Source organism: Chaetodon auriga, chromosome 11, assembly GCF_051107435.1.
Source record: "Chaetodon auriga isolate fChaAug3 chromosome 11, fChaAug3.hap1, whole genome shotgun sequence".
Lineage (NCBI taxonomy): Eukaryota > Metazoa > Chordata > Actinopteri > Chaetodontiformes > Chaetodontidae > Chaetodon > Chaetodon auriga.
In genome coordinates this window covers 8,904,681-8,930,086 of record NC_135084.1, presented here as the reverse complement: position 1 = coordinate 8,930,086, position 25,406 = coordinate 8,904,681, and the positions used below count along the sequence as shown (strand labels likewise).

At 42.4% G+C, this 25,406-nt stretch overlaps 4 protein-coding genes across 7 annotated transcripts in view; 3 read left to right on the top strand and 1 right to left on the bottom strand.

Moving 5' to 3' along the window:
* Nucleotides 1-622: 622 nt before the first annotated feature.
* On the top strand, nt 623-4,291 carry LOC143328298 (factor VII-activating protease). Its single transcript, XM_076743369.1, has 13 exons — nt 623-682; nt 967-1,087; nt 1,274-1,375; nt 1,462-1,572; nt 1,670-1,786; nt 1,894-2,004; nt 2,095-2,266; nt 2,350-2,447; nt 2,542-2,911; nt 3,032-3,174; nt 3,488-3,622; nt 3,838-3,983; nt 4,124-4,291. The coding sequence occupies exons 1-13, from the start codon at nt 623-625 to the stop codon at nt 4,289-4,291; spliced, it is 1,854 nt and encodes a 617-aa protein (XP_076599484.1).
* A 1,641-nt stretch (nt 4,292-5,932) lies between these two features.
* On the bottom strand, nt 5,933-8,124 carry LOC143328296 (nuclear factor 7, ovary). Its single transcript, XM_076743368.1, has 5 exons — nt 7,909-8,124; nt 7,528-7,746; nt 6,981-7,214; nt 6,618-6,723; nt 5,933-6,531 (listed from the first exon to the last, which is right to left on the bottom strand). Exons 1-5 carry the CDS (start codon nt 8,122-8,124, stop codon nt 5,933-5,935), a joined length of 1,374 nt encoding a protein of 457 aa, XP_076599483.1.
* A 666-nt stretch (nt 8,125-8,790) lies between these two features.
* LOC143328549 (delta-1-pyrroline-5-carboxylate synthase-like) lies at nt 8,791-15,083 on the top strand. 2 transcript variants are annotated; one of them, XM_076743741.1, is made up of 17 exons: nt 8,791-8,943; nt 9,516-9,633; nt 9,754-9,902; nt 10,060-10,209; nt 10,294-10,398; nt 10,490-10,648; nt 11,042-11,132; nt 11,431-11,555; nt 11,654-11,798; nt 11,886-11,959; nt 12,374-12,473; nt 12,804-13,024; nt 13,129-13,266; nt 13,385-13,580; nt 13,706-13,827; nt 13,950-14,232; nt 14,342-15,083. In XM_076743741.1, the coding sequence occupies exons 2-17, from the start codon at nt 9,537-9,539 to the stop codon at nt 14,521-14,523; spliced, it is 2,337 nt and encodes a 778-aa protein (XP_076599856.1). In that variant the 5' UTR covers nt 8,791-8,943; nt 9,516-9,536; the 3' UTR covers nt 14,524-15,083. The 2 variants fall into 2 exon arrangements, with proteins under 2 accessions (XP_076599856.1, XP_076599857.1); XM_076743742.1 differs by having other exon boundaries at nt 8,814-8,943; nt 10,490-10,642.
* A 328-nt stretch (nt 15,084-15,411) lies between these two features.
* The window catches only part of ate1 (arginyltransferase 1), a 51,590-nt gene continuing 41,595 nt past the window's right edge, over nt 15,412-25,406 (top strand). For 2 of the 3 annotated variants that reach the window (XM_076743505.1, XM_076743507.1), the window contains exons 1-5: nt 15,413-15,564; nt 19,479-19,542; nt 19,693-19,755; nt 19,971-20,074; nt 20,721-20,957. In XM_076743505.1, the coding sequence (XP_076599620.1) occupies nt 15,465-15,564; nt 19,479-19,542; nt 19,693-19,755; nt 19,971-20,074; nt 20,721-20,957 (568 nt within the window). In that variant the 5' untranslated portion in view covers nt 15,413-15,464. Of the gene's footprint in view, nt 15,565-19,478; nt 19,543-19,692; nt 19,756-19,970; nt 20,075-20,720; nt 20,958-25,406 lie in introns of all 3 variants that reach the window. The other variant, XM_076743506.1, reaches the window with a different exon arrangement.

The following is a 25,406-nucleotide window of genomic DNA, read 5'->3' as shown; positions in this document are numbered from 1 at the left end:
CTATTTGACAAAGTCTTAAAAAAGGTTTCAGTTTTACTTGGAAGTTATAAAAGCTACCGATACTGTCACACAAGTTATCGGTATACTTGATTGAACATCCAGTCATGCTGTACTGTAAGTATTACACATTATTGATATTTTAAATGTTTATAGAAATCTAAAAAGCACATACTGATGTATCCTGATAAGCACTCACTGTCTGTGGATCCAAAGTCTACATTCAGACAAACATCTAACAGCTTTGCAAATATGCTCTCTGAGCCTCTGTGTCGTATCTGAGTGCACATGTTGAGATTTGATTGAAATTTATTTTATGATTGTCAATATGAAAAAAGCTTTATGGGTTGCAGAGATGGTGAATGTGAATTTGCACCATTCATTTGTTCATTGTTAGTGTTTGGTAACATGAGCCGTGTTCTGCATGTTATTCTTAAAAAAAAGACAACATCTAAGAACACAGTTATAATCAATAAACCTGACTCAGCACCAGGGATGGATGCCAAACACCCCCGGTGAATCAAAGGTTAGTGTACTTATACAAATGTTTGGAAATGTGTGAGTGATCTGCCAGACAGCGCACTCTCATTTTACTCTCCTGGATGTCTTCTGCTCCACTGCCATCATGAACCTAAAGCTCCTCTTCTTTTGCCTCTTCTTAGCGGTGCTCCTCATACCTGCTGAAGTATGTATTCACTATATACTGTACAGTACATATTATGCAGCAATTGTGTTGCAATAAGCAAATGTCTTGGCTCTTAATTACATTGTTGCAGTGTTTGACAATACAATTTGTTGGGAATAAAATGCAGTAGAGCCTGTCCATGTTTTTGTTTAAAAAGATGAATTCACTGCATTGTGAATCTTGTCGTGGTAATTTTGAACTGTCAGAAATAACAAAATTCTAGCAACTGCACATTATTTCTTATTATTGTTACTCTCCTGTGGTGCTGTCAAATTGCTATTCAGCTGAAACCTAAAAAGCATAAGAAACATCATCACCACCACCACCACCACCACGGTCCAGAGGATCAGGGGCCTGCACGTAAACACGGCAAAAAGAAAGGAACCTTTAAGGATATAACTGAAGGTAAGTGCTTCTCTGAATTCCTTTAATATCATTTTATGTAGAGAGCAATATTTAACATTTAATATCCTGTAAGTTCTCACAGTCCATATCTTCCTACTAAACCTGAAATACATGCAAGTTTTATAAAATAAGAAAGAGATTAATCAATAAAGCTTTATATCTAATAAAAGAAAATTATTGTTTTAGACCTCTTCTTTGAGATCTTGGAGGGAGTTATTGGTGGTGATGATGAGGATGATGATGACCAAAGTAATACAGACTGGCTGTTCGAACTTCAAGCACCAGAAGGTAAGAGAGTCAAAACTCCATAATTAGCCACATTACATTGGAAAGCTCTTATTTGAATCTTATGTTCCCCTCATAACTTTTCTCAGGCCACTGCAACCCAAACCCTTGCCTCAACAACGGCGAGTGTGAGCTGAAAGGCAAGAAGAAATTCAAATGTGATTGCCCTAGACCTTTCAAGGGAAGGAGATGCGAGAAAGGTTTGAAAAGAATTCCCTTTTTGCATGATTGCTCGACTGCAGACTGGTCATATATGCACAGCAAACATGAATTCAAACTGCTGTGTTATGGTCTCAGGTCCAAAACGTTGTAAGAGAGGTACATGTGGGCGTGGTGAATGTGTGCTGACTTCAACGCCCCCGTTCTATGAGTGCAAATGCAAAGAGCCCTTCCAGCCTCCACACTGCAGAAGCTGTAAGGAGCATTTCTTTGTCCATATAAGACAGAATGCCTCTTTTTCATGTTTCTGCAATTTTGCTTAAAGCCAGCTTTCACTGTTCACTGTTTGTTTTTCTCCAAAGTTTCACTGTGTGAACCTAATCCATGTAAGAATGGTGGAACTTGCATCAAGGAGGGTAATGACTTTGACTGCCAGTGCCCTCCAGGGTACAGAGGCCGTTTCTGCCATGTTGGTAAATAGTACGCCCTGCATCACAGTTTTCCATTTCCAATATGTGCACCATCATCACTCATGCACTGACTGAGTGTGCTGTATTTCTTAGGCCCAGATGACTGCTTTGTGGGTGATGGAGAGTTGTACCGTGGTAATGTGAGTGAGACAGATGATGGCGATGAATGCCTCTACTGGAACTCTCACTTCATCCTGGAGAAAGGTGCAAATCCCTTCGACTCCTTCGAGAATGAAGATGGACTTGGCCCGCACAACTTCTGCAGGTCAGGAGAAAACAAATGAGTGCATTCAAATAGCAGAGGACGTCTCCAAGAAGATGCTCACTCACACCTTTTGTATGGCACAGAAACCCAGATGGAGACGGGGTGCCCTGGTGTTTCTTCAGAAGAGGCCGCAAGTTGTTGTGGGATTATTGTGATGTGACAGAGTGTCCTGAACCGACAGGTCAGCACTTAAGCTTCAGAAAACTTTCTGATTATCAGTGCAGTCAACAAAAATTCTTATCTTCTGTCCTGTATCTTCTTGTATGTGTTTTCAGGTGTGACTCCAACTGAGATTGTCCCTCCAGACACTGCTTCCAAGCCCGAACCTGTAACACCTGAACCTACAACAGTCCCCAAGCCTACATCTGAGCAGGTCGGCCAGACTCCACAGCCCACCACTGCAGCCACTGATGCTGCTGTCGCCCCTAATGCCACCATTCCACCGCTACAGTTCACCACCTGTGGGAAGCCTCAGCCAAAGAAGGCCATTACCCGAATATATGGGGGTCTGAAGGTCCCTCCGGGGGCTGTACCCTGGCAGGTGTCCTTGCAAGTGAGACCAAAGAACACCAAACAGAAATTCAGACACGTGTGTGGAGGAGTTCTCATCGAGAGCTGCTGGGTACTGACAGCTGGACACTGCATGTAAGCACAAATCATAATGACAGCAAATATGAAAAAACACCAAACACTGGCTGATTATGGAAGAGCTTCCACATGTGGACTTCATCTTTACTGAAACGTGTGTTGCTTGTGTTTGAACAGAGAACAAAACAAAGACATGCAGGTGCTTATGGGAGGTCTGTCACTGGATATGGAGGAAACCACAGAGCAAACCTTAAATGTTGAAGAGGCTATTGTACATGAGAACTACAGGGAGACTCCAGCAGCTGTTTACAATGACATAGGTGATCCACGTCTCTCTCATTTTATACAAAATAAGCTCTGATAGTACCAACAACTATAGAAATTAATATCTAAATCAAAGATATCACTGACACCTTTATAGCTTGATCCTTTTTAGTTAACTAAAAATGGGATGTGAGAGGGTCATCATTTAGGGAGACAGTCCAATAGTAACATTTGTAACGATGTGATTCATGAAATATGGTATAAAATATGGTATTAATGGCTAAAGGGGAACTCAGGGCAGAGTAGAAGTAATGCGATTGAGATGCAAATGAAATGAAATACTTAATCATTTCAACTACTTTTCCAAAGCTTTGCTGAGGCTAAGTGGAAAGGATGGAGTTTGTGCCAATGAGACTCAGTTTGTGAAGACAGCATGTCTGCCTGATGCTGAACTGCCTGATGGGATGGAGTGTACCATTTCTGGATGGGGTGCCACTGAGGAATGTAAGGCCACTTTTGCATATTTAGCTATCATTTTTATTTGCTTTGTTTTAGAGGTGCTCAACGTCTTTATGTTTTTTTAGTTTAAAGGACCCTGTAAACTTTGAATCTTTATTCACACACAACCACTGAAATTAGAGATATCTTTGATTATTACAGCTTTGCTGCATTTGTTGTGATATTTGCTGAACTCACATTTTTCCATCTCATCTCTGCAGCTGACTATGGTTCCAACCACCTGCTGGAAGCCAATGTACTGCTGATCAACCAGGGAAAGTGCTCTGAATCTGCTATTTATGGCAAAGTCCTGGATGATTCGATGTTCTGTGCTGGCCACCTGCAGGGAGGGGTGGATTCCTGCCAGGTTAGTAGAACAAACTTCTGAGTTGAGTGCATGCTATCATTCAAAATATGTGCATGAATGACTTGTCTGAGGTAAGTTCTTAAAATAGCTGTATGCAGCAGTGCATTTGCTATCTGGTCAGCTGGTTGTCCTTGTTTCAGGGTGACTCTGGAGGACCACTGACTTGTAACCAGAACAGTACCAGCATTATTTATGGTCTGGTGAGTTGGGGCGACCAGTGTGGAAGGAAGAACAAGCCAGGGGTATACACACGGGTAACTCACTTCCTGGACTGGATCAAATCAAAGACTGAAGCAGCATCTGCATGAGGAACCCCTGATAGTGTCGCCAAGGACTTAAGGTTATGTATGGGGCAAGTTTTACTCATTGCTGCTGTACCTGGTATTGTGCCCTCTCAAAAAAACAGACAAAGCATTTTGTCATATTGTGCTGTCTGTCTAAATATGATATTTCCCTGAAGCTTTACTCTTACTCAAGCCCAGGGCCACCTATTAAAAATGATGCATGTGTGGGAAAGGAAAAAAACACACAATAAATTTAACATGTAACTGCCCTGAGCCCCAAGGGGAGAAAGTGTCACATTTTCTGTGTGGGAAAAAAGTGGGATGGGAGATGAATGTCCAAAAGAAAAAAATTCTAACATTAAGCAGATATATCATCATTCCTTTGAGAAAAGGGGTCAAACACATTGGTTATGGCAAAGTAGTCTTACTGATGGGTTATGTTCACCATGATGAAAAATGCTTCCTTTTACTGATTACTTCTTAAGTGTCTCTTTACACTGTTCTGTCCATCGTGTTTTTACTGTATGTTCTCTATATTGGCTGCCTGTCATCCTGGTTTTCATGAATAAACCTTTTAATAAAGCAGTACACAAAATGAATGCTCAAGATCAAACAGGGTTGCATTTTTTTCATTTTGTCACCACTGTCTGAAAGCTGATTATGCCTCGCACGGTTCTGTTGATGGGCCACAAAATGTATTCTGCCTTTAAAGTCTTTGAAAATGTCCTGGGTGACAGATGACTTGTGACAGGTACAGTATACTCCAAGGGACTAACTCCAAGGCTCCAGAAAAGGAGCAGACAGGTGGGTATGGATTTTCAGACTGTACTCTCTTAGGAAATTAGGTATTTCTTACACAGAGGAATAGTGTACAAATAATAGTCTTTAAAAAAAAAAAAAAGAGCTAAGGCTCCTGTGCTTTTTCAGTGCTCTTGTTATTTGGCATCAGTGAGTATTTTGTTCGCCGCAGGGCAGTAAACTCTGCTGGACCACTGACATGTGAGAATGAAGGAGTGCATGTCCTCCATGGTCTGGTGAGCTGAAGGGACAGTTGTACAAAGAACAAGCCAGTAGTTTACACACGGGTCATTTACTTCCTGAACAACATCAAGCCAAACATGAGAGCTACTAAGCTGCTGACCAAATAGATGGACTTTACCACAAAACAAAAGTGCTGTTCGAAGATGCACCCTATACCACTCATGAAATATTTAATGTACATGACAACTGCAGACAATGAAAACGTAGTAAAGGAGTGACTATCTGATCTTACCATTACCAAAGAGTAAATGTTAAAACATCTCTCTTCAGTTATATTTCTTCCTTATCTGCTACTTATAAATCATTAGCATAATACAATCATATAATAATATTAGAAGACCATAATACGGTATTTTAAGCCTTGCTCGCTCTCCCATTGTTGCTGGTAATGAGAAATGCATGCTGATCATGTTGAGCTTCTTTTAAATAGAGAGGTAGCTAAATTCCTGGATCATGGGTTAAGTTTACCTGGGACAGATCCAGCAAGGAAACTGATGATGCTCATGTGTCTTTGACAGCCACACGTCTTTTACAGCATGCAAAACAGCATGTAGTAAATATGGAAAAATGTTTGTGAAGACAAAGGTTGACATTGATCAGTCAATTCAAGGTTGTCCTCTACCTTCACACTTTACCCTGATGTGTGTTTACATGCCAGTCCCAGGGGTCCTTAATCCAAAACAAGGTAAGAGGCTGCCTGTTCAGTCCATTCGCATCAATGCATGGGTTCAACATGGGGTAGAGAGGTTCTGTGCACTGCACACAGAAAGAGTGAAGCAAGGTCATAGAATCAGCATCGTAGAATGAGAGCTCCCCCTTCTGGAGGTTTGCCATTATGCCCAGCTTTCTGACTCTCTTTGCCACTGACAGCTGCTTCTCTTGGGTGTCATGACATGCCAGGTACTGTCCATCTCCATGGTAGATGCACCAGGATGTGTTGTTCACACCCAGGCTGGAGGAACTCTGACTTTGACCAGCCTTTTTATTGACTGACCCAGTGGTCACACCTATCAGCCAGTAAGGTTTTTCCTGGACAATGACCTCCCAGTAGTGCCGGCCAGTAGTAAAACTCTCCTGAGTCAGGACACTGTACTGGGAGTCATATGGCTGAGCGCTCAGAGCTTCACTAACAGGTTGCCGTCTCCAGAACACCTGTTTCTTGTCCTGACATATTTCCAGTTTTGGATGGGCTGAGTTGGAGTCGAGAGCAGGAGAACTTAGATCTGCAAATAAAAATCTACATTTAGTACACAACTTCAGAGATAGTGGCTTTGATTTTTGATTGCAAAACATTGGCTTCTTTACTAACATGACCACATTCGTGGAAAGTGTTGGGACAGAGCCACCGACAGGTCATCCACCAGCCTCTCTACTGTTCTCAGCTTCTCAGGGTCACACAGACCTCGGTCTAATTCCTGGATTGGTGCTAAATCCAAAGGCTCACTATAACACAAACTGAAAACCATTAGAGGGCACGAATCATACCAAAAGAAGACAGAATAGAAAAAAAGCAGTGTGATGATAAACTCACCAAAGATTCTGTGCTGTGATTTGCTGTTGAAAACAAACAGGCCATGTACTACTGTATGTAGAAAATATTTTAGCTGCATTTGCACAAAACTTTCCCATGACCACAATAACACACTGTCAACACTAGGTACCATTAACGTACCTGTAGGAAGCACAGATCATTTGTCTCTTGGAGGAGTGATTTGCTGGAGGCTCTGAGACTGTCTATCTCTTTGATTTGAGCCTCCATGACGCCCCTCTGGGCCTCCAGCCACTCTGTCATGTATGTCTCCTCTGCATCTATGATCTGCATCATCAGACGCTCATCACCGTCCAGCACAACACGGATCCTGCTGTATTTGTCTGAGACTCTCTCTCTGAAATCTGCAGCAGACTTCTAGGGGGCAAAAAAAATATTTAAATACATATGAAGGGGGATTCTGTGAATGAAAAATAAATGATTAAAAGGGGGTATTTCACTTTGACTGTACCACTGTTTGTGTATACAGTGACTCCAAGTCCTTGATGGCATGTTCTGCTTCACCTCTCCTCTTCAGCAACTGGTTCATAGTGGTCTCTAACATGGTCTAAAGAAAGACATACAACAGGCCTATAGAAAATAGATACCCTGACAGAAAAATAAAGAAAAAAAATCAGGAAATTCCCAGAAAAATTAGAAAACGCATTAGCATATTATGAACAATCTTCACCTTGAAGTCTGTGCAGGCTTCATGGAGTTGCGATACTTTGTGGTTCTTGTGGATGCCAACCAGGACACACAAACAGCACACAGGGACCCTTTCCTCCATGCAGAAGAATTTGAGCTCATCACGGTGCTCCCTGCACTTCAGAGACAGCGGATCCCCTGTCACCTCCACAACTGTGTGCTCCCTCAGAGCAGATCTCTGCTGGTGCAGCAGGGCATGAGCCTGGCACAGTGAGGCATCACAGGTTAGACATGTCCTTATGGCCACCGATGGCGTGTCTATGCAGTGGTCACAGTGGATAATTGAAGATGAGTTGGTTGCGCCGCTGGATGTCGTTGTCCCTAGCTCTGCTGTTGATGGCCTGTTAGTGGTGAAGTCCTTTACCTTGGTCTGAAGGCTGGTGTTTATCTCCAGAGTGAGGTCAGAGGGGAGGAACACCTGACACTCTGGACAGAAGACAGGACCCTTATCAGACCCATCAGTTTCCCACACAGTCTGGATACAGGTGAGACAGAAGTCATGCCCACATGGCAGCGTCACAGGATCTGTGAAGAAGTCCTGGCAGACGGGACACTTTAAAGGTTCCTCAACAGTCCCCATAGCTCCACTCGCACCTGTTATGGCAGCTCAGAGTACGCTGTGCTCCTGGCCTTCCTGCTCATGAATGTTTCATGCGCCACTCATGTGCCTCAGTGTCACGTTACTAAAGATGAGTTGACATCCCCCAGTAGCTGTTTCAAGCCATTGACTCCCAGGAGATCACACAAAACTGAATGGCACATTTCCAACAAAAAGGATTAGCTAAAGTACCAATCAGTTGTCCTAAACGCAGTATCATTTAAAACTGAATCAATTAAAAAGAATTCATATTAGTGTGTAAATTCATTCTATACAATGTAAAAGAAAGAATCCATTTTAATGTGTCCCAGTGAATTTCAATAATCAATACTGAATCAATATTTTCATTATAAAACATGTATCTCATGTAATGCAATAATGAATCATTTATATACGATGGGCTATCTGCAGTCATGTGTATTTTAGTATCTGCAATTATTGTTGCAGTTGCTTTCTTAACTTAAATAAAAGCTGAAACTAAATTTAAGATATGATCAACCAGCAGCCGATATTTTTACCCTCTGTCCCTGTGCTTGTACTTGCCACCGCTACAGGCGTATCCACCCACCGAAAGTACTATTTCTGCGTACGTAAAGCCTGTTTTGCTCATGTCCATACTACGCGAACGTACCAGGATATCCTACGTACACATTGTTCGTGCATAGCTCTAGTACGGCACTTCCCTCCCAACGTGGGCTGTGGATGTGGCAGCTAAGCAGCGCCAGTCCGGCTGATTACGTGTCTCCAGCAGTACACTCACAAGTGTAGCCGTGGTTGCTTCTCGAGGGTTTCGAGTATCAGGTAAGGATTCATTTTGGACAAAACGCCCTCTTGTCGAAAACAACCGCTAAGCTCGGCAGTGAGGTAGCTCACAGTAGCTAATGCTAGCTAACGTCAGCTAGCTGCAGGTACTTCGTGACAGCAGTAACGCTGCACACAAAGCTAATGTGTTAGCCTCATAAACATATCGAACTTGCCAACTTCAGTGGCTTCATATATGTTGGAGTTTATTTGTGGGAACAGCACCCAAGTTTAACCTTGGATTTCTTTTGCCAGCAAATAGTTTGAAGCAACACAAAACATACATACGTACATACAAACATCAAACTCTTTTCTGGGTCAGTATGTCAAGTTCAAGTACCAACACAGTGCAGATAGCCTCATGGCACGATGCAAAGCTTTGCTATAAAACTGAAATAATGTTCAGTTGAATCACGCTCATTGATTTTGTTTTGATATGTTATTTACATTTTCAGCCTTGGTGTTGATAGCCAGTCATGCAACCTGTCTGCTATATCCAAAAGCTGTTTATCTCAGATGAGGGTATTGCATTGATCGAGCTACCTGACACTGTTTTTTTGTGTTCATCACAGCTGTCCTGAAGTGTCAGTGCCATGTTTGCCAGGCTGGCCTTATGCTCTTGCCCGCCATCCAGAATCCGGCAGTCAAATGTCTGCCCGGTCTCCATCAGAGCGTTTTCCCAGGCTAAATGTAAGTAACCAGCCCACTTTTCTCATCAGTTCTTTTTAGTATGCTGTAACACATATACAATACTATAATGTTTGGTTCATGCTGATTTGTAATGAAATGTGGCTTTGTTATGTCCTGCAGTCTCGCTCCCACGTCCCCATGGGAAGTCTTTTGTCCACCGCAGCGAGTTAAAACAGGCCAAACGCATTGTGGTGAAGCTTGGAAGTGCTGTGGTGACAAGGGATGAGTGCGGTCTGGCACTGGGACGACTGGCCTCAATAGTGGAGCAGGTAACAACACATTAAGAAAGTTGACGCAGACATGCGAGGACCTCTGTTGATGATGGCTGTGTAGGTGTGAGCATAATATTATGTGGGCTCAGGGAAGACTTCAAAGCAAACTGGACGTGGTCAGAGAACTTGAACTAGTCTCTGTGTGTCCTTTCAGGTGGCCATGCTGCAAAATGAAGGCAGGGAGATGATGATTGTGACCAGTGGTGCTGTGGCTTTTGGGAAGCAGAGACTGAGACATGAGATCCTGCTGTCTCAGAGCGTCAGACAAGCCTTGCATTCTGGACAGAACCAACTGAAAGACATGGTGAATAATCCTGAACACTGTAAAGATAAAAAATTGTTGAATTTTCATCATTGTTAACTTAAGTGAAATTGCTCTGTTTTTCAGTCAGTTCCAGTTTTGGAGGCAAGGGCGTGTGCGGCTGCTGGACAGAGCGGTCTGATGGCGTTGTATGAAGCTATGTTCACCCAGTACAGCACCTGCACTGCACAGGTATATACTTGACTTTTCTCACAGAATAAAGTGCTGTCAGCAGATTATTTTAATGTCACTTCATTCCCGTCATTTCTGTCTACTTCTGTAGATTTTGGTCACCAACCTGGATTTTCACGATGAGCAGAAGCGCCGCAACCTGAACAGCACCCTCCATGAACTGCTGCGGATGAACATAGTTCCCATCATCAACACTAATGATGCTGTTGTTCCGCCCCCTGTTCCCAACAGTGACCTGCAGGGGGTAAATGTGGGTACTGTGTGAAGGGCATGCTGGGAATGCTAAATGTTGTCCAGAATTGTGATGGTGGATTGCTTAAATCGTCCGTAAAGTAAATATGTATGTTTATTTTCTCTTACATTTCTGTCCTTCTAACATGTGACTTCTTGTGCCTGTGGTTTTAGTGTCGCTGCTTTAAATGGTTTCTAGTAACTGAAAGTATGCTGGTCTTATGATTTTTTTATGAATGTGCTTGTGTTATCTCCCTTTGGAAAGAATTGAACATATGTTGTTTGTTCTGCCTGGAATGGAACTGGGAGTCTTTGGCTGCATGCTAGCAACAGATAAGCTATTATCCTACAGTGCAATGTTAGATACAGTGTTTTTCCTTTCGGCTTAATGAAATTTCTGTTTGCGTTTCAGGTAATCAGTATCAAAGATAATGACAGCTTGGCTGCACGGCTGGCTGTTGAAATGAAAGCAGACCTCCTTATTGCCCTGTCTGATGTTGAAGGTAGAAAAATAACCACTAATTTGATGATAGATTATGATTTGCTTTGCATATATCCATCAAAAGTAGCTCTTTAAATGTTTCAGATTGTCAGTTCATCATTTGATTTACATGTCGAACTATCACAAATACCCATCTTACCATATCTTACCATTTCAGCAATACTACCTTGTCATTGCATTGATCTTATTCACAAACATCTTAATTCAGCGAGTAATGTGCAAACAGAAAGTTTATGTGTACCGTCTGGCCTCTTAGTCAGTTAGTACACAGTTCTCAGTCAGAAAAATCTATTCCACAGGGTTATACGACAGTCCCCCAGGAACGGATGATGCCAAGCTCATTGATATATTCTACCCTGGAGACCAGCAGTCAATCACGTACGGCACCAAGTCCAGAGTCGGCCTCGGTGGCATGGAAGCCAAGGTGAGCATGACATGTATTTTATCTCAAAGTGTAAACATGACTAAGCTGGTTGAATGATGAAAGAGTTGCCTTATACTCGGTCATGTCGTCTGAATCAGGTGAAAGCAGCCCTGTGGGCACTACAGGGTGGGACGTCTGTTGTCATTGCCAATGGCACACACCCTAAAGTGACAGGCCACGTCATCACAGACATTGTAGAAGGGAAGAAAGTTGGCACCTTCTTCTCCGAAGTAAAACCTGCAGGTACTGGGTACAACCATCTAGAAACAACACTTTACCCACTTGTGTTTATGTTTTCATGTTTGATGTGTGTTTTATTGACACGACCAGGTCCAACTGTGGAGCAGCAGACAGAGATGGCTCGACATGCAGGCAGGGCTATGGCCTCCCTGAAACCTGAACAAGTGAGTTTCTTGCTCCCTCATTGTGGTGCGGCTAACTGGTTTTATCGAGGTTTTGTTTTGGGCTTGATTGCAGGGGAATCAGATATCTCCTCACTGATACAATGGAATAGCGTTTATCACAATTTATTTTTCATTGGTTAAATTTCCTAAATCCAGTGTATTGACCTCTATATATCATTCCTAAATTAATTTAAATGACAAGATTACAGCAGGGAGAAACCATCTGTTAAGCACTGAGTAAACATGACAAATTAAAAACCTGTCAACACTAAAATGGGAAAGAAAAGTGAAAATCATTTTCGCAACAGGGTTCAAGGGATTGACAAACTCATTACGTTTTACATTGTACTGGTAGCAGCTGTAATTGCTCTTGATTTTGGTATTCATATCGGCGGTGTGTGTTTCTTTTTCCAGAGAGGGGAGATCATCTGCTGTCTTGCTGAGCTACTCACAGAGAAGAAAGATGAGATTCTCAGCGCCAACAAGAGAGACATGGAGTTAGCAACAGCATCAGGTACAGAGGCACAGAGAAGATGCACTGACCGCCTAAATCCACAGCTGCATGCAATCAAATGGCTCAAATGCTCTGCTCTGCCAGTGGTTGTCACTCGTCTCTAGCACCTTACTGAGAGGAAAGTGGCATATGAAGGTTTGGATCATCTGTTTGTCAGCTTTCAGTTGTGCATCAGCCGTGGTGTCAGTAAGAGGCTTATGAATGCATAGCACTTGAAAATGTGTAACTTTGTTATTCTGTTCCTGTGTTGCAGGGCAGCATATAGCACAGAAGAAGCAGCACTGCAATATAGAGTTCTGCACTGTTTTCGCTGATTCATTTTCCTCATAGGTCGCTTGTCCCAGGCTATGATCAACCGCCTGAGTTTGTCAACTGCTAAGCTGAACAGCCTTGCTATTGGCCTCCGTCAGCTTGCTGTGTCCTCCAGGGACAGTGTGGGTCGGGTGCTGAGGAGGACCAGGGTGGCCAACAACCTAGAGCTGGAGCAGATCACTGTCCCCATTGGTGTCCTGTTGGTCATCTTTGAATCACGTCCTGATTGTCTCCCACAGGTCAGTCAACCCCAACACTCAGCCTGCTGGTCTGGAAGACTTTTTTTTACATGTTTGTCATTGAAAGTTAAACACATTTTCACGTATTCAATGTTGTGTTTCAGGTGTCAGCTCTGGCTATTGCCAGTGGAAATGCTTTGCTTCTGAAGGGGGGTAAAGAAGCTTCCAACACCAATAAAATTCTACATCAACTCACTCAGGAAGCACTTTCCATTCATGGAGCGGCTGATGCCATTCAGCTGGTAAGAACCAAAAGCATTGTGTACATAGTATTATCTAAGCACAGTGTGTGTTTTTACATGATTACAGTATTAACTCAGATATCCTGCGACATGCTAAATCAACCTTTACCTTGTGTAGGTGAGCACACGTGAAGAAGTTGAGGATCTGTGCAGACTAGACAAGTTGATCGACCTGATCATTCCGAGAGGCTCGTCCCAGCTGGTCCGGGACATCCAAAGAGCAGCCAAGGGTATTCCTGTACTGGGCCACAGCGAGGGCGTCTGCCATGTCTACATAGACAACGATGCCAGCATAGACAAAGCTATTGATGTTGGTATGTGGTTCCTGTGTGAAGTTGTTTTGTTTTCCATTCTGCTATGGCTTGTTTTCATATTTTATTTGGGTACTGCCCAGAGCTGCTGAATGAATGTGCGTGTACTAATTTTTGTTCCATTCTAGTCAGAGACTCCAAATGTGACTACCCTGCAGCCTGTAATGCCATGGAGACGCTCCTTATTCACAGAGATTTGCTGCGAACTCCTATATTTGACCAGATCATTGACATGCTGAGAACAGAACAGGTAAGAAACAGACACTCTATGATTTTGAGCACAAGTATTTCACATAACATTACGGTGCCTGGTAAAGTGGTTTTTACATTTGATAAAGGTTTGACAATCATTGTGCCGTTGCTTTCTCTCAGGTGAAGATCCATGCAGGCCCGCGCTTTGCATCCTATTTGACTTTCAGCCCATCCGAGGTGAAGTCTCTGAGGACAGAGTATGGGGAGCTGGAGTGCTGCATTGAGGTGGTCGACAGCATGCAGGAGGCTGTGGACCACATCCACAAATACGGCAGCTCCCACACTGATGTCATTGTTACAGAAAATGAAGAGACCGCTGAACAGTTTCTGCAGCAGGTGGACAGTGCTTGTGTGTTCTGGAACTCTAGCTCTCGCTTTGCAGATGGCTACCGCTTTGGTCTAGGTATGTACAGTAACAGGCGTGGTTTTACTTAATTCATCCTACTATAAATGGATCGACCTATCACTGTCTTGAAAATGGGGCAGAGGAATTAATTTGACTTCCTTTGCAGGAGCTGAAGTTGGTATCAGTACAGCACGGATACATGCCAGAGGTCCAGTGGGATTGGAGGGGCTCCTAACCACCAAATGGGTCCTTCGTGGGGAAGGACACACTGTTGCTGAATTCTCTGAGCAAGGCAGTATGAAATACCTTCATGAAAACATCCCTGTCCCCCAGGGGAACTTTAATTAGATGCCAAACCAAAGAGCCATCAACAGGAGTCAAGATTCTGATGTCAGACAGAGTTTATCTAAAGGTTTGTGTCTGCCAGTAGCACTTCAGCTTTTTAGCTGCTGCTTCATTCCCTGTGTAAATCCACTGTGTTGGTGCAGGAAACACATACAGAACAGAGGCTACTTTAACCGGACAACCAAGCTCCTGGTTTTGCGAACCTGTGCATAAACCTGTGAATCAGTTTTTTAGATACATGCTAATCTCCTGAGAAAGCAACTTGTTTTTACAAGACTGATGAGAGTGAAAAGTATTACGGTTAAAAAGGAAAGCAATTCATTTTGTTATGTAACAGGTGAAACAGTACACAGACAAAGCTCATTTCCTCTGTAAGGCCATTTCTGTGGCACTCTCAGTTGCCCAGCTGTGATTTTCTAACTTATTTTTCTACATAAAAACTCTCCCTCAGTCTTTTTGTAATTTACTGTAAGTGTCGTTTGTGCAGGATCTTGGTCGAGGTTTATTTTGCTATCCTTCCTCTTAGCACAGATGATTTAATAAATATGCTGTACAGTTCTTTACTCATGATTTTGTGTTTTGTCTGTCACAAACTTATTTCTGAAAAATCTGCATCATAATGTCCCTGATTAATAAATACATTTAGTGTATAGGCTGATTTTTGTTATGACATTTAATCAAGCTTAAGTTTTTTAAATTTAAATCTATCATTTCAGTGATGCGCAATGATTGGAGAAAAATGAACAATACAGTGGTTCGTTTCGTTCTTGACGATAAAATGTGGCCTAAACAAACAGCTTCAACACGTAGCTTTCTAGACATGAGAGGGCTGGCTGTTCAACACAGCGCCAGTGACGTCACGGTGATAGGCGGAGTTTGGCATCCAGCAGTACTTGCCCGGACACCGGGCAAACTCAGCTGTCATCTGTCGGTCGATTTTAAAGATGGCAGGGAACACGTCGTACACTATCGTAGAATATTTCGGTGGGGATGACGGTTACCGCTGTGGTTACTGTAAGAATGAGACGGGAAACTTTTCTCATGGTAAGTGTCTAATGAAGTAGCGAGGAAACAGCTAGTCAGTGTCGCTGAACTGGCTTATGCTAACGACCTAGCTAGCTCCGTCTACTTGCTGGAATATTCACCGGTTATGAGAACTGCTAGCTAATGTTGGTACTGTAGCAGCACCCTAATGCAGTAATGTGGAGTGAGTTATGTCTGCCATACTTACGCTGCAAGATCAATACATTCAGTTCAGTGTACAAATTAGCTAGCGTTCACCTAACATGACTTGGACAGTATCCGGATTGTAATTGACAGTATCCGGAAGCAATGATTGTAAGTTTTTATCCATTAGCCTCATATAGCCCAACCCTTTCATCTTGGGAAATTAACCAAAGACTGTCGTTAAATAAAGTGAGTTACGATAAGAAAAGCAACTTTGGGCTGGTGTTACTGAATTGCCATTCAGCTGGGGAACAATGTTTAACTGAAGACTAACCTTGTAGCATTAGCAGCTTAGCACTAGACTCGTTAACATCTCTACTAGCGCCAAGCTAGCCAACGGTCAGGCTAACCTTATGAGACAGGGAACCAGGACTATTGCCCTCAGAGGCGAGAGTACAGCTGTCTCCCGTCTCCTGTGGTCGGTCAGCGTCGTGACGCTGGAGCTGGAGGCCTGTGCAGATCAAGTGAAAACAGATGCGGAAATGCTGTCATTTATTTACATATATTTGTGGGGCGAGCTCAGGTCTGATGGCCAGTAAGAGCACATTTGTTTTTATAGGATTGAATAAATCAGAATGCTGTGAGTCTGTGAATATGATCCGTCTATTTAGCATCTTGTGAATGGTACGTTATCTTTTGTATTACTTCATACTGTAGTGTTGGAAGTAAGTTTTTTAGGTGTAACAGGCAGTGCGGATTACAGTGTCAATTGAGTCAAACGTGAGACTAAATATAAGACAGAGATTTCACAACACAACCTTACTGAAACAGAAGACAGCCTGTTTACTTCATGTACTGTACTGACTGACTGTGGCACAGTGGTATGATTAATGACTCATTCTTTTTTTTTTTTTTTAACCGATATTTTGTAGTTAAAAGTGAAGGCTGGAGAGTTTTCAGTCTTTGTTCTGTTGAAGGAGATGAGAAACCACTCCCTCTCCCCCTGATCCAATTGTGAGGGGGGCCCGAGGTCCACTTCCAAGTGAACCCAGAATTGGTTTGTTTAAAAATGATAATGTAACGAAACAATAACAGTCAGTGGATCAAGCATTTTATGGTGCCAGTTTGTGTTGATATTTTCTCTTAATTTTACAAGGGTCTAATTTTCCTCTGTCATGCCACCACTTCTTCATTTAGCATCACACTTCGAATGAATCACAGATGAACTGTAAACAGCAAAATTGTTAGTTTCCACATCTGTTTTTCAAGACCTTTTTGAAATGTCGGACCTGCACACCCACATAATTTTAAAAAAAAGGGTCCATTTCTCATATGGGATTTAGTGGGAAACTTATAAATATCAGTAAAAGTTCTAAAACTGTATGTGTGAGTCTTCAAACTCTTGGACAGCTACAAACCAGGAGGGAGCCTTTCTACCCTCTGCTTGCTGTACAACTGTATACTCAATGGTAAGTAAGGGGAGCTTGTTGTTATTAGGTTAATTCTGGGGAGTTAGCCCATGAGAATCCTGCAGTGCCAGGAACATTCCTGCCTTGAATCCATTCACAGGATCGGTAACTCAGACCACACAGTCACATGAAACTTTATAGATGTTGTGTTGAAAATTAACGCAGACAGTTGAGCAGAGGTCAAAGGTCCTGCTCTCAATGTTGTATTTCAAGGCAACCAACATTCATTCAATTTTACATTTTTACAAATTTGGACTCCGATACAGAGGTGTAAAAAAAGCTGTGTAAGAGGAAGGGATTTTCTGTGTCAGACAGAACGGTGTCATTCACTGGAGGTGAGCAGGACTGAGACAGGTTGACTATAATTAGGGTTCAGGCAGTTCCTGATGCAGTCAGTCAGCAACTGGGCTCGGAGCCCGCAGACTGGAGCTGCAGTCTAAAGTAAGATAAGAGTGGTAATCTGGATATGTTACATCATGTGGGCACGGCGGGTTCTGGGGAGGAAGGAAGACTCCCTGTGTAATTCTTGTAAGTGATTAATAGTATTAAAAGGTTATAGATTCCTCCTGTGGATACAGGTTAAATGAAAGTGCTGTAGACTTACAACTATAGAAAGGAGCCCATTATTTCAGGCCACTGAGGTGAAGTTGATTATTTTTAGGCTTCAGCAAAAAAGACAAAGCACTTCCCTAATTTTCAATTGCTCTTCCTGTGTTATGGGTCATGATATATTCTTACTGTTTTGCCTGTATTTTCCTGGAAAAACATGGCAGTCTGTAGATCAACACAGTGATTATTGTATTGTAAACTTTTGCAAGCAGGTGCTCAATAAGGTTGTTTTCCTCTGTGATTGGGTGCAGTGATGCTATCAGCTGTGTTTTTACACGCAGAGCAAATGCGACCCCACACTACATAGTACAACATCTGCCGTCCTCTGTGTTACTGTGTTTGTCATGCCTCAGCGGAGGCAAATGGATCAGGTGTGAAACGATTGGAAGGCACTCCTGTTGTGCCTTGATGTCAGCAGCTGCTGCACTCACATCCATCTCACATGACATGATTCCTCTGTACTCAAGAACTGCTACCTTTTTAAACTTCTGACTAACCCTAACGAGTTATCAGGCTTTTTGGCCAGCAGGTATTTGGCTTTTTAATTGGCCCTGCCCTATCGATCCCCACATTTACTTGCTCTTGAAAGTTTTCTGGAAGGCATCACTTGATACACACGTTTTTTAATATATCATACTTTCTTTATCATCCATTTGGATCCTGCTTAATGCTTCATTTGTGCTCTGTTGAGGTCATGAGTTCTTTGGGACATAAAAACAGGGTCCTTGGGCAGAAATCCCTGTGTGATTTCTTTCTAAATGTACGGTGAGGCCATAAATTTGTGGTATTGAAACATAACTTCGCAAGGATCTTAGATTATAAATGTGTGCTGTGTATTTTCTTAGGTTGATTTGGGTGTTATTACTTAAAAAGACAACATGAGCTCCTGCAATTCTATTATTCTACTCTGTTAGTACGGTGCTGATTATGTGATTATGATCCATTATTAATATACATAGCGTAACAGCTGCTTTTTTTTGACCCCTCTCATTATTACAAGCCCCTTAACTGGTGGTCCAGTAATGATAATATATGTCCCTCATGGAATCCCAGTTTTTTCTTATTGCTTTATCTGCAGGCCTCAGAACTAACCCCATCCATTTACTGCTTCAGTGCTATAGCGTTTAGTCCATTGGATCACACAGAGTTGTCCCTTTGTCTCTGTGGACTCTGGCTAAAACCAATCTCCTGGGACATTAGAGATCATACTCAGTTGCAAACTTAGTGTGTGTTGTGTGAACTGGTGTGCAGTGAACTCCCTTTGTTGCTTTAGATGGAAACTGATAGTGGTCTTCGTTGTTGATGCGTGTGCAAATTGTGTATATGGTTGCAGAGGAGAAGGTCAGGAGTTGAAACAGGAAGGTCCGACCTCAGTTCTGGGAAGTAGGATCCAAACTGCTGTGGATACAAATAATAAATTAGGATGCTACCATTGGGAACTTAAAGCGCCGTGGGACTGTTCTTTGGGGGACACTTTGATTTAAGCGGAAACAAAGATGAGTGAATCTCCCATCAGAGTCTGTGAGCAGCTTTTTGACAAACCAGTCCGTACTCCAATTTTAGGCAAAGATGTACAGGTATAATTGTCTCTTTTCTGCTTTAATTGTGCTACATTTAACTCAGTTGAGTGAGCTGGGCTAATTCAGCCTGTTTCCACTATGATTTCTGTCAAGTTTTGTTTTAAAGTTACGATATTCTGTTTGTTTTCTACAGGGATGTGGTCTCACACCATGACCGTGCAAGACTACCAAGATCTCATAGACCGAGGATGGAGAAGGTGCGTAACTGTCTCCACCTTCACGCAATCTTTGCTTACTTATATATGGACCTTTTGAACTTTCTAATATAGTTCAAATAAATGTCATTTTGGATATTTCACATATTGTTAATGTACTTTAGTGAAGGCTATTTAATCTTTCTTTTTCAGAAGTGGAAAGTATGTGTATAAGCCCATAATGAAAAAGACATGCTGTCCACAGTATACCATCAGGTAATGACATTTCACCCATCAGAATTTTTTCTTCCTATGTTTCAGTTAACTTCAGAACTGACAAGACCAGAAAAACACAGAGCACATGTGGATGACCTGTGGTAGTTTTATAGACATGCAGTGTTAGCTCAGCTATGAAATATTTGTATGACAAACAGAAAAATACACAGATATATATGTTTTAACCAAACTTTACTGTTGTGCTCTCTGTCAAGATGTCATGCACTGAAATTCCAGCCTTCCAAATCCCACAAGAAAGTCCTGAAGAAGATCAGCAAATTCATTTCCAAAGGGGAGTTACCAAAAGAACAGACTGATGGTAAGATTATATTTATTTGTAAAGCAACAAGTCCAAAAAGGCTTGGACGCTGTGTAAAAAGTGAATAACAACAGAACGCATTCATTTGCAAACAAACTGTGTTTACCAGCAATGTTTTACAAATTGTTCCTGAGCCCATGCAGTAATATCCTTTATCCAATCATGTGTTCACAAAGTGGTGAGCCTCGCTCCATCCTCGCTTGTGAATGACTGAGCCTTTCCAGGATGCCCCTTTCATACCCAATCATGATACTTTCACCTGTTACCAATGAACCTGTTTACCTGTGGAATGTTCCAAACAGGTGTTTTTGGAGCAATGTCATGAATTCACACATTCATGACATTTGATTTATGTTTTACACAGTTACACAGTGTTCAAGCTTTTTTTTGGAATCAGAGTTGTATAATAATTACTTAATGTATGTAAATTTTCTGTTACGTTTATCTGTGTGATGGTATGGAGTATATGCATGGAAACAAAGCAGCTGTCTGCAGTCAGCACTGTCGGACTATTGAACTGCATTTGCATCAGAGTGCATTGTTGAAAGTACAGTTAGAGATTGGCACAGGCTCAAAACAATGTTGGTACTGTGGCTCTGTAGTGCACTTTTCCTGGTGCAAACAGTATTGATTTTGTGCCATGCAGGGGAACCAATGGACTCGGTATGTGAAGAAGCAAGTCCACGGGAACCAAGTAAAGTCTGCCACTCAGAAGCAAAGTGTGCTGCTATCACAGACATTCAGAGGGAAGTAGCAGAGTGTCCCGCTATCACAGAAGTACAGAAGGAGGTGGCGGCTGCCGCACCTGCTGCCTCAGAAACATCAGGAAAGGATCCAGTGTTGGTTCCAGATGGGAGAACAGTAGCCACAGCTCCTAAACCAGGTAAGAAATCTGATTCTCTTTCAAATGGCTGGCTATGCCCCTCAAGAGTCACTGCTGTTCTTGCAGAAAAATAAGTGAGTAATAATAACAGAGTAATAAAATACAAGTTACTTATTAGCATTACTGCTAGTCGGTATTATGTAACACATCACCTTTGACTGTTGTTTTCCTTTGTCAGGACAGCTTTATGTGCTGTTGGTTACTTAACCAACAACTTCTTAAAGAACATGAACCATGACTCTAGAGCAGCAACGGTTAGTTGATCAATTGATAGATCGATCAAAACAAAAACCAGCAAGTATTTTGATAATCACCAATCGATCGATAATGGAAATAATCAGCAGTTGTACCCTTGTATGAATCCATGAAGTTGGATAGCTCATGGTAAATGTATGCTGCTTCATGCAGCCTTAGTGTGAAAGTGACATTATAGCGGCTGCATACATCAGTCAGCTAATGAGTTTTGTAGGGCGCAGAGAACGGCTGCAAGAACGTAATGTCAGACTGAATAATGAGGCGTCGACTAAATCATCATTCAGTCTTAATATTATTCTAGAAACTGCTTCTGCTGATTATCATGAGTGTCATTAAGTCTGCAGGCGCATTATATTAGGGCTCAGAGTTCTAGTCTTGTAGTCTTGGCATGAGTCACTGTATGTGTTTCTTCTTTTACTTATTGTCTTACAACACTCAAATGCTTCTACAGCTACAGCTCTGTAGTCTTACTCCCTCCAATCATGTAGATATAATGGTGTACTTATAAGTCTTTCATAGGAGCATGGACAAAGAATATGCCAAATTTGAACGGGTTAATGAATAGTGACTTAAACTGTGGTTTTCTGTTTAACTGTTTGTTTTAAATGTCTTTTATTGTTTGAGACAACACTTTAAAAGTAGTTACAGTAGCCCTAATGACAGTTCACTACAACCTACAAACTGCCACTGTGGTATTCACACAGTAGGTACAGCACCATCGCCTGCCAGAGGGTGTCACTGTTCCCCTTGTGAAAGAATCCATCGAGCAGAGCAGCAGCTTGGTGAATGAAGCTGCTGTTTCTTCTGTCATGTTCTCCTCTTTGCTCTCCAGTGTACAGGATATCCTCACAGCCAACTCTCAGTAATGCAGTAATAACACTCACACTGGAGAGATAATAAACTCCCGTTAGACACTGGAATTAGCACTTCTAACCACTGTTCGTGCTCCAGGTCTTGACCACATTTTTCCCTCTGAAACATCTAATGAGAACAGGCCCCTGGGCTCATTAATCAAAAGGCAAGGACGTACATTGGAGCAGGAAAGCTTGGTATTGGCACAGGTCAATCCAGGTGCAGACGTGCACATACAGAAAAAAGCTTTCAGCTGTGGCAGCGCTGTGCTCTTCTGCTCTTACACCTGTGTCAGCACCTCGCTCTTCCCCTTCAGACAGAAGTAATAAGCCTTTTCAGGAGGCTAGCAAACAGGAAGCAAAGAGGTTTTACCATGTTGAGCCAGTCGTTCTCTACTCCCCCCTCATTCACCTCCAACACAAAACACCTGGTCGTATCTTTCCTCTAGCTTTATGACTGGAGCACTTTATAGCTTTGGGCAGGTTCCAGCTCTGGTTTGAGAATACATGGCTCCTCATCTGCCCTATAGCATATGCAAAGCCAGAGGTAAACAGATACAGACGTACATGTGGAATGTTGTGTTTTACAAAGCTGTGCAAGGCTCTGCTTTGTAGGGAATCACAAGGAGTGAAGCTTTTTTATCAATTCAGAAGACAGTGTTGCGCTGAAGTCCAGGGAGCTTGTTGTCAGTACTGAAATGTATGCTGAAACCATTTTGATTGCTTGAAAGGGATTCACATCTTTTCTGTCAAAGTAGAATTTTCATCACTGTGCTCCAGAGCACACCTTGCCAAAACTTTGGTGATGCTATGCTGAGCCAATGTAGTTTGTCTTCTTGGTTTAGAGCTCACAACAGCTGATGAGCTCTCCTTGTGGGACTGTTGGCTCTCCTCATATTGAACCAGGTTCTTCAGCTTGAGATGATGAAAAAGGTTTGCTGCATTGCCCCCTTTTGTTGTTGCGGTCTTCTTGCACTTCTTGCATATTACCCGTTTGTTGTACATCTCATCTTTTGTAACCACACCACTGAAGTCGCTCCACTCTTTGGAACAAATTCCTCTACCATGGAACTGCTAGAAATGTTACTTTCACTTACAGCCATACTTGTTGCTGTGTATTATGACATGATTTCATTACATTAACAAGTTTGAATCTTGTCATTATCCTGATATGATTTTTTTTATCATATTAAAAATGATATCACTAATAGCGTGAATGATATGACAGCTCAAATGTGTTGGTTTGTCCAAAGCAGGGAGCAGCAGATTGAACGTAGCAGTATAGTGTCTTTGAAGTAGGCAAAGTTAACCGTGTTGCTCAGTACAATTTCCCAGACTGTGCTTCCTGTGAAATGACACCGCATACCCCCATGTTAATATTTTACTGTGGGAGCAGCATCTTCCTCCCACAGTGAATAAATTTTGTGTCTCCGTGTGTTTACGTGCAAGAAAGCAGCATGTCACAATTGTAAACAGTTTAGGCTGATTTTCAGAGTCGTATATGTGTTGAGGGAAGCAGGGAGGGAGTGTGTCATAGCTTTTATGAAGTGCTAACTGTTGGAGTGGGAGCATCTGTCTTCCACAGGAACTGATCTGTCAGACTTTATCTCCTCCACGGCTGCATACGCTGTCCTCTGGAGTACCTTTGTGTGTGTGTGTAGTGAGAGTTTAATCAGAGGGAAGAGAGGCATGTGGACAGAGTGATCGTGAATAAGGGTAATTGCGATAGTGGTTGAGTCAGTGTGTTGAACCCAGGTCAGATTCTGATTCCTGTTCCTATTCCTGTGTGACCGGTTGATCTCGACCTTGCCGTGTTTATTCTGACGGGAAAAACAATTTGACCGCCCTGTAACTCTCAGGGTTGTAGGTTTATATCAGACGGTTTGCTCAGAAATACTTCCCTCATCTAGTGCCTGCAGTCATTTACCTTTAAAGATCAGTACAGCAAACAGGGACATTGAGAAGATACAAGGGTCAGTTGATTTTCCATAAAGTAGCGAGCAAGATTCATGTGATAATGTGAAACAAATTGTTTACAGGAACACAGCAGTTATTGATACAAAGCTTAAAGACCCCCTCCGATCAAAATCAACATTAACGTGTCCATATGGTGTTTTTTTATATGCTTCGAGACATACGAGCAAAAAAGGCAATCAGCCTCACAGCGGAGCATTTCCACATTGGAGCTGCAGCAAAGCAAACACAGATTCAGACAACCAGGGTTTCATATGTCACATACCTCAGGAACCAATCCCAGTAACTGTGGGGCTATGGTGAATTGAGGGCTATCAGAGGAGAAGCCAGGTGTAGCTTCGTATCAGTATTTTTCAAGCAAAGTTTCACTACTTTCAAAGAGATGTTTGCAAAGCTGCAAAAGGAGAAATGGTAAGCCTTAACAAAAAAAATCTGAATATGTGTGATGGACAGAGATGAGTCTTTGGGGCTTTAATCAATAACAGGAGAGCACCTTGAAATCAGGTTAAATGTTAGTTATGATGTTGTTGTATTCCTCAGGCTTTTACTTCGCCTCGCACATTGGAAATTACAAGTCATGTTTCTAAGATAAATCGTGAACAATAAGCCACAAGCTGGGGTCCCTTTTTACTATTCACAGGACAGAAGCTGTACCTTGCAGTAGAAGAAGTAGCTTGAGTCAGCTGAAGCTCAACGCTGCCAGTGAACCTTGGCCAGTGACAGAATTTCCCTCTCTCCTTGTCAGGCCCAGGCATCCCTCTCTTCCTCGTGTTGTCAAAGGAGGGGAAAGTTAGTGAGTGAGCTGATGGTGGCGGCTTGCAATTGGAAAAGCAGGAAATGGCTCTCGTTTCCTTATTGCTCCAAACAGGATGTGGGCGTGTAAACTGTTGACATGGGATGCCCGGAGAGCTGGAGGGCTTGGCAAGAGCCCAGGAAGTGGTGGTGGTGGTGGAGGAGGAGGAGGAGGAGAAGGGGAACAGAGAGAGGGAAACGGGGAGAGATTCAGTTGCTTCAGAGAAAGTCCATGTTTGTCTTGTTGAGAGAGAAAAACGGAGAAAGTGTGTGAGTGTGTGTTCTGTTAGTAACAACCTGACAACCTTATCGCCATTGTTAGAAAAAAAAAAAACACCCTTGGGTTCATTCTGTCTTCTGTTTCTTCTGTTCCTTAATAAATACACTCTAGCTAGCTGCTAACAACTTGGGCTTCACTAACACAGACCATATTGTTTTATAGCCTCCTAAGCAAGGATGTAATGTAAAGACTGCTGGCTTCTGAGGCAGAGGGCGCAAAAAGTAAACATGGCTGCCCAGAGGGGCAGGGAAAAATCTGTTGGGAACATGGTCTAACACCCACAAAACCTGCCCCAAA

What these genes read in the sequence shown, in the direction of transcription:
- LOC143328298 (XM_076743369.1), top strand. Translation starts at nt 623, where the DNA reads ATGAACCTAAAGCTCCTCTTCTTTTGCCTCTTCTTAGCGGTGCTCCTC. An exon ending in CTGACAGCTGGACACTGCAT is followed by an intron (nt 2,912 to 3,031) that starts GTAAGCACAAAT and finishes GTGTTTGAACAG; the next exon opens with AGAACAAAACAAAGACATGC. An exon ending in GAGGGGTGGATTCCTGCCAG is followed by an intron (nt 3,984 to 4,123) that starts GTTAGTAGAACA and finishes TCCTTGTTTCAG; the next exon opens with GGTGACTCTGGAGGACCACT.
- LOC143328296 (XM_076743368.1), bottom strand. Translation starts at nt 8,124, where the DNA reads ATGGGGACTGTTGAGGAACCTTTAAAGTGTCCCGTCTGCCAGGACTTC. An exon ending in ACACCAGCCTTCAGACCAAG is followed by an intron (nt 7,747 to 7,908) that starts GTAAAGGACTTC and finishes TCACTGTGCCAG; the next exon opens with GCTCATGCCCTGCTGCACCA. An exon ending in AAGCCTGCACAGACTTCAAG is followed by an intron (nt 7,215 to 7,527) that starts GTGAAGATTGTT and finishes TTTGCCCCCTAG; the next exon opens with AAGTCTGCTGCAGATTTCAG.
- LOC143328549 (XM_076743741.1), top strand. Translation starts at nt 9,537, where the DNA reads ATGTTTGCCAGGCTGGCCTTATGCTCTTGCCCGCCATCCAGAATCCGG. An exon ending in AGCGTTTTCCCAGGCTAAAT is followed by an intron (nt 9,634 to 9,753) that starts GTAAGTAACCAG and finishes TATGTCCTGCAG; the next exon opens with TCTCGCTCCCACGTCCCCAT. An exon ending in CCTCCCTGAAACCTGAACAA is followed by an intron (nt 11,960 to 12,373) that starts GTGAGTTTCTTG and finishes TTCTTTTTCCAG; the next exon opens with AGAGGGGAGATCATCTGCTG.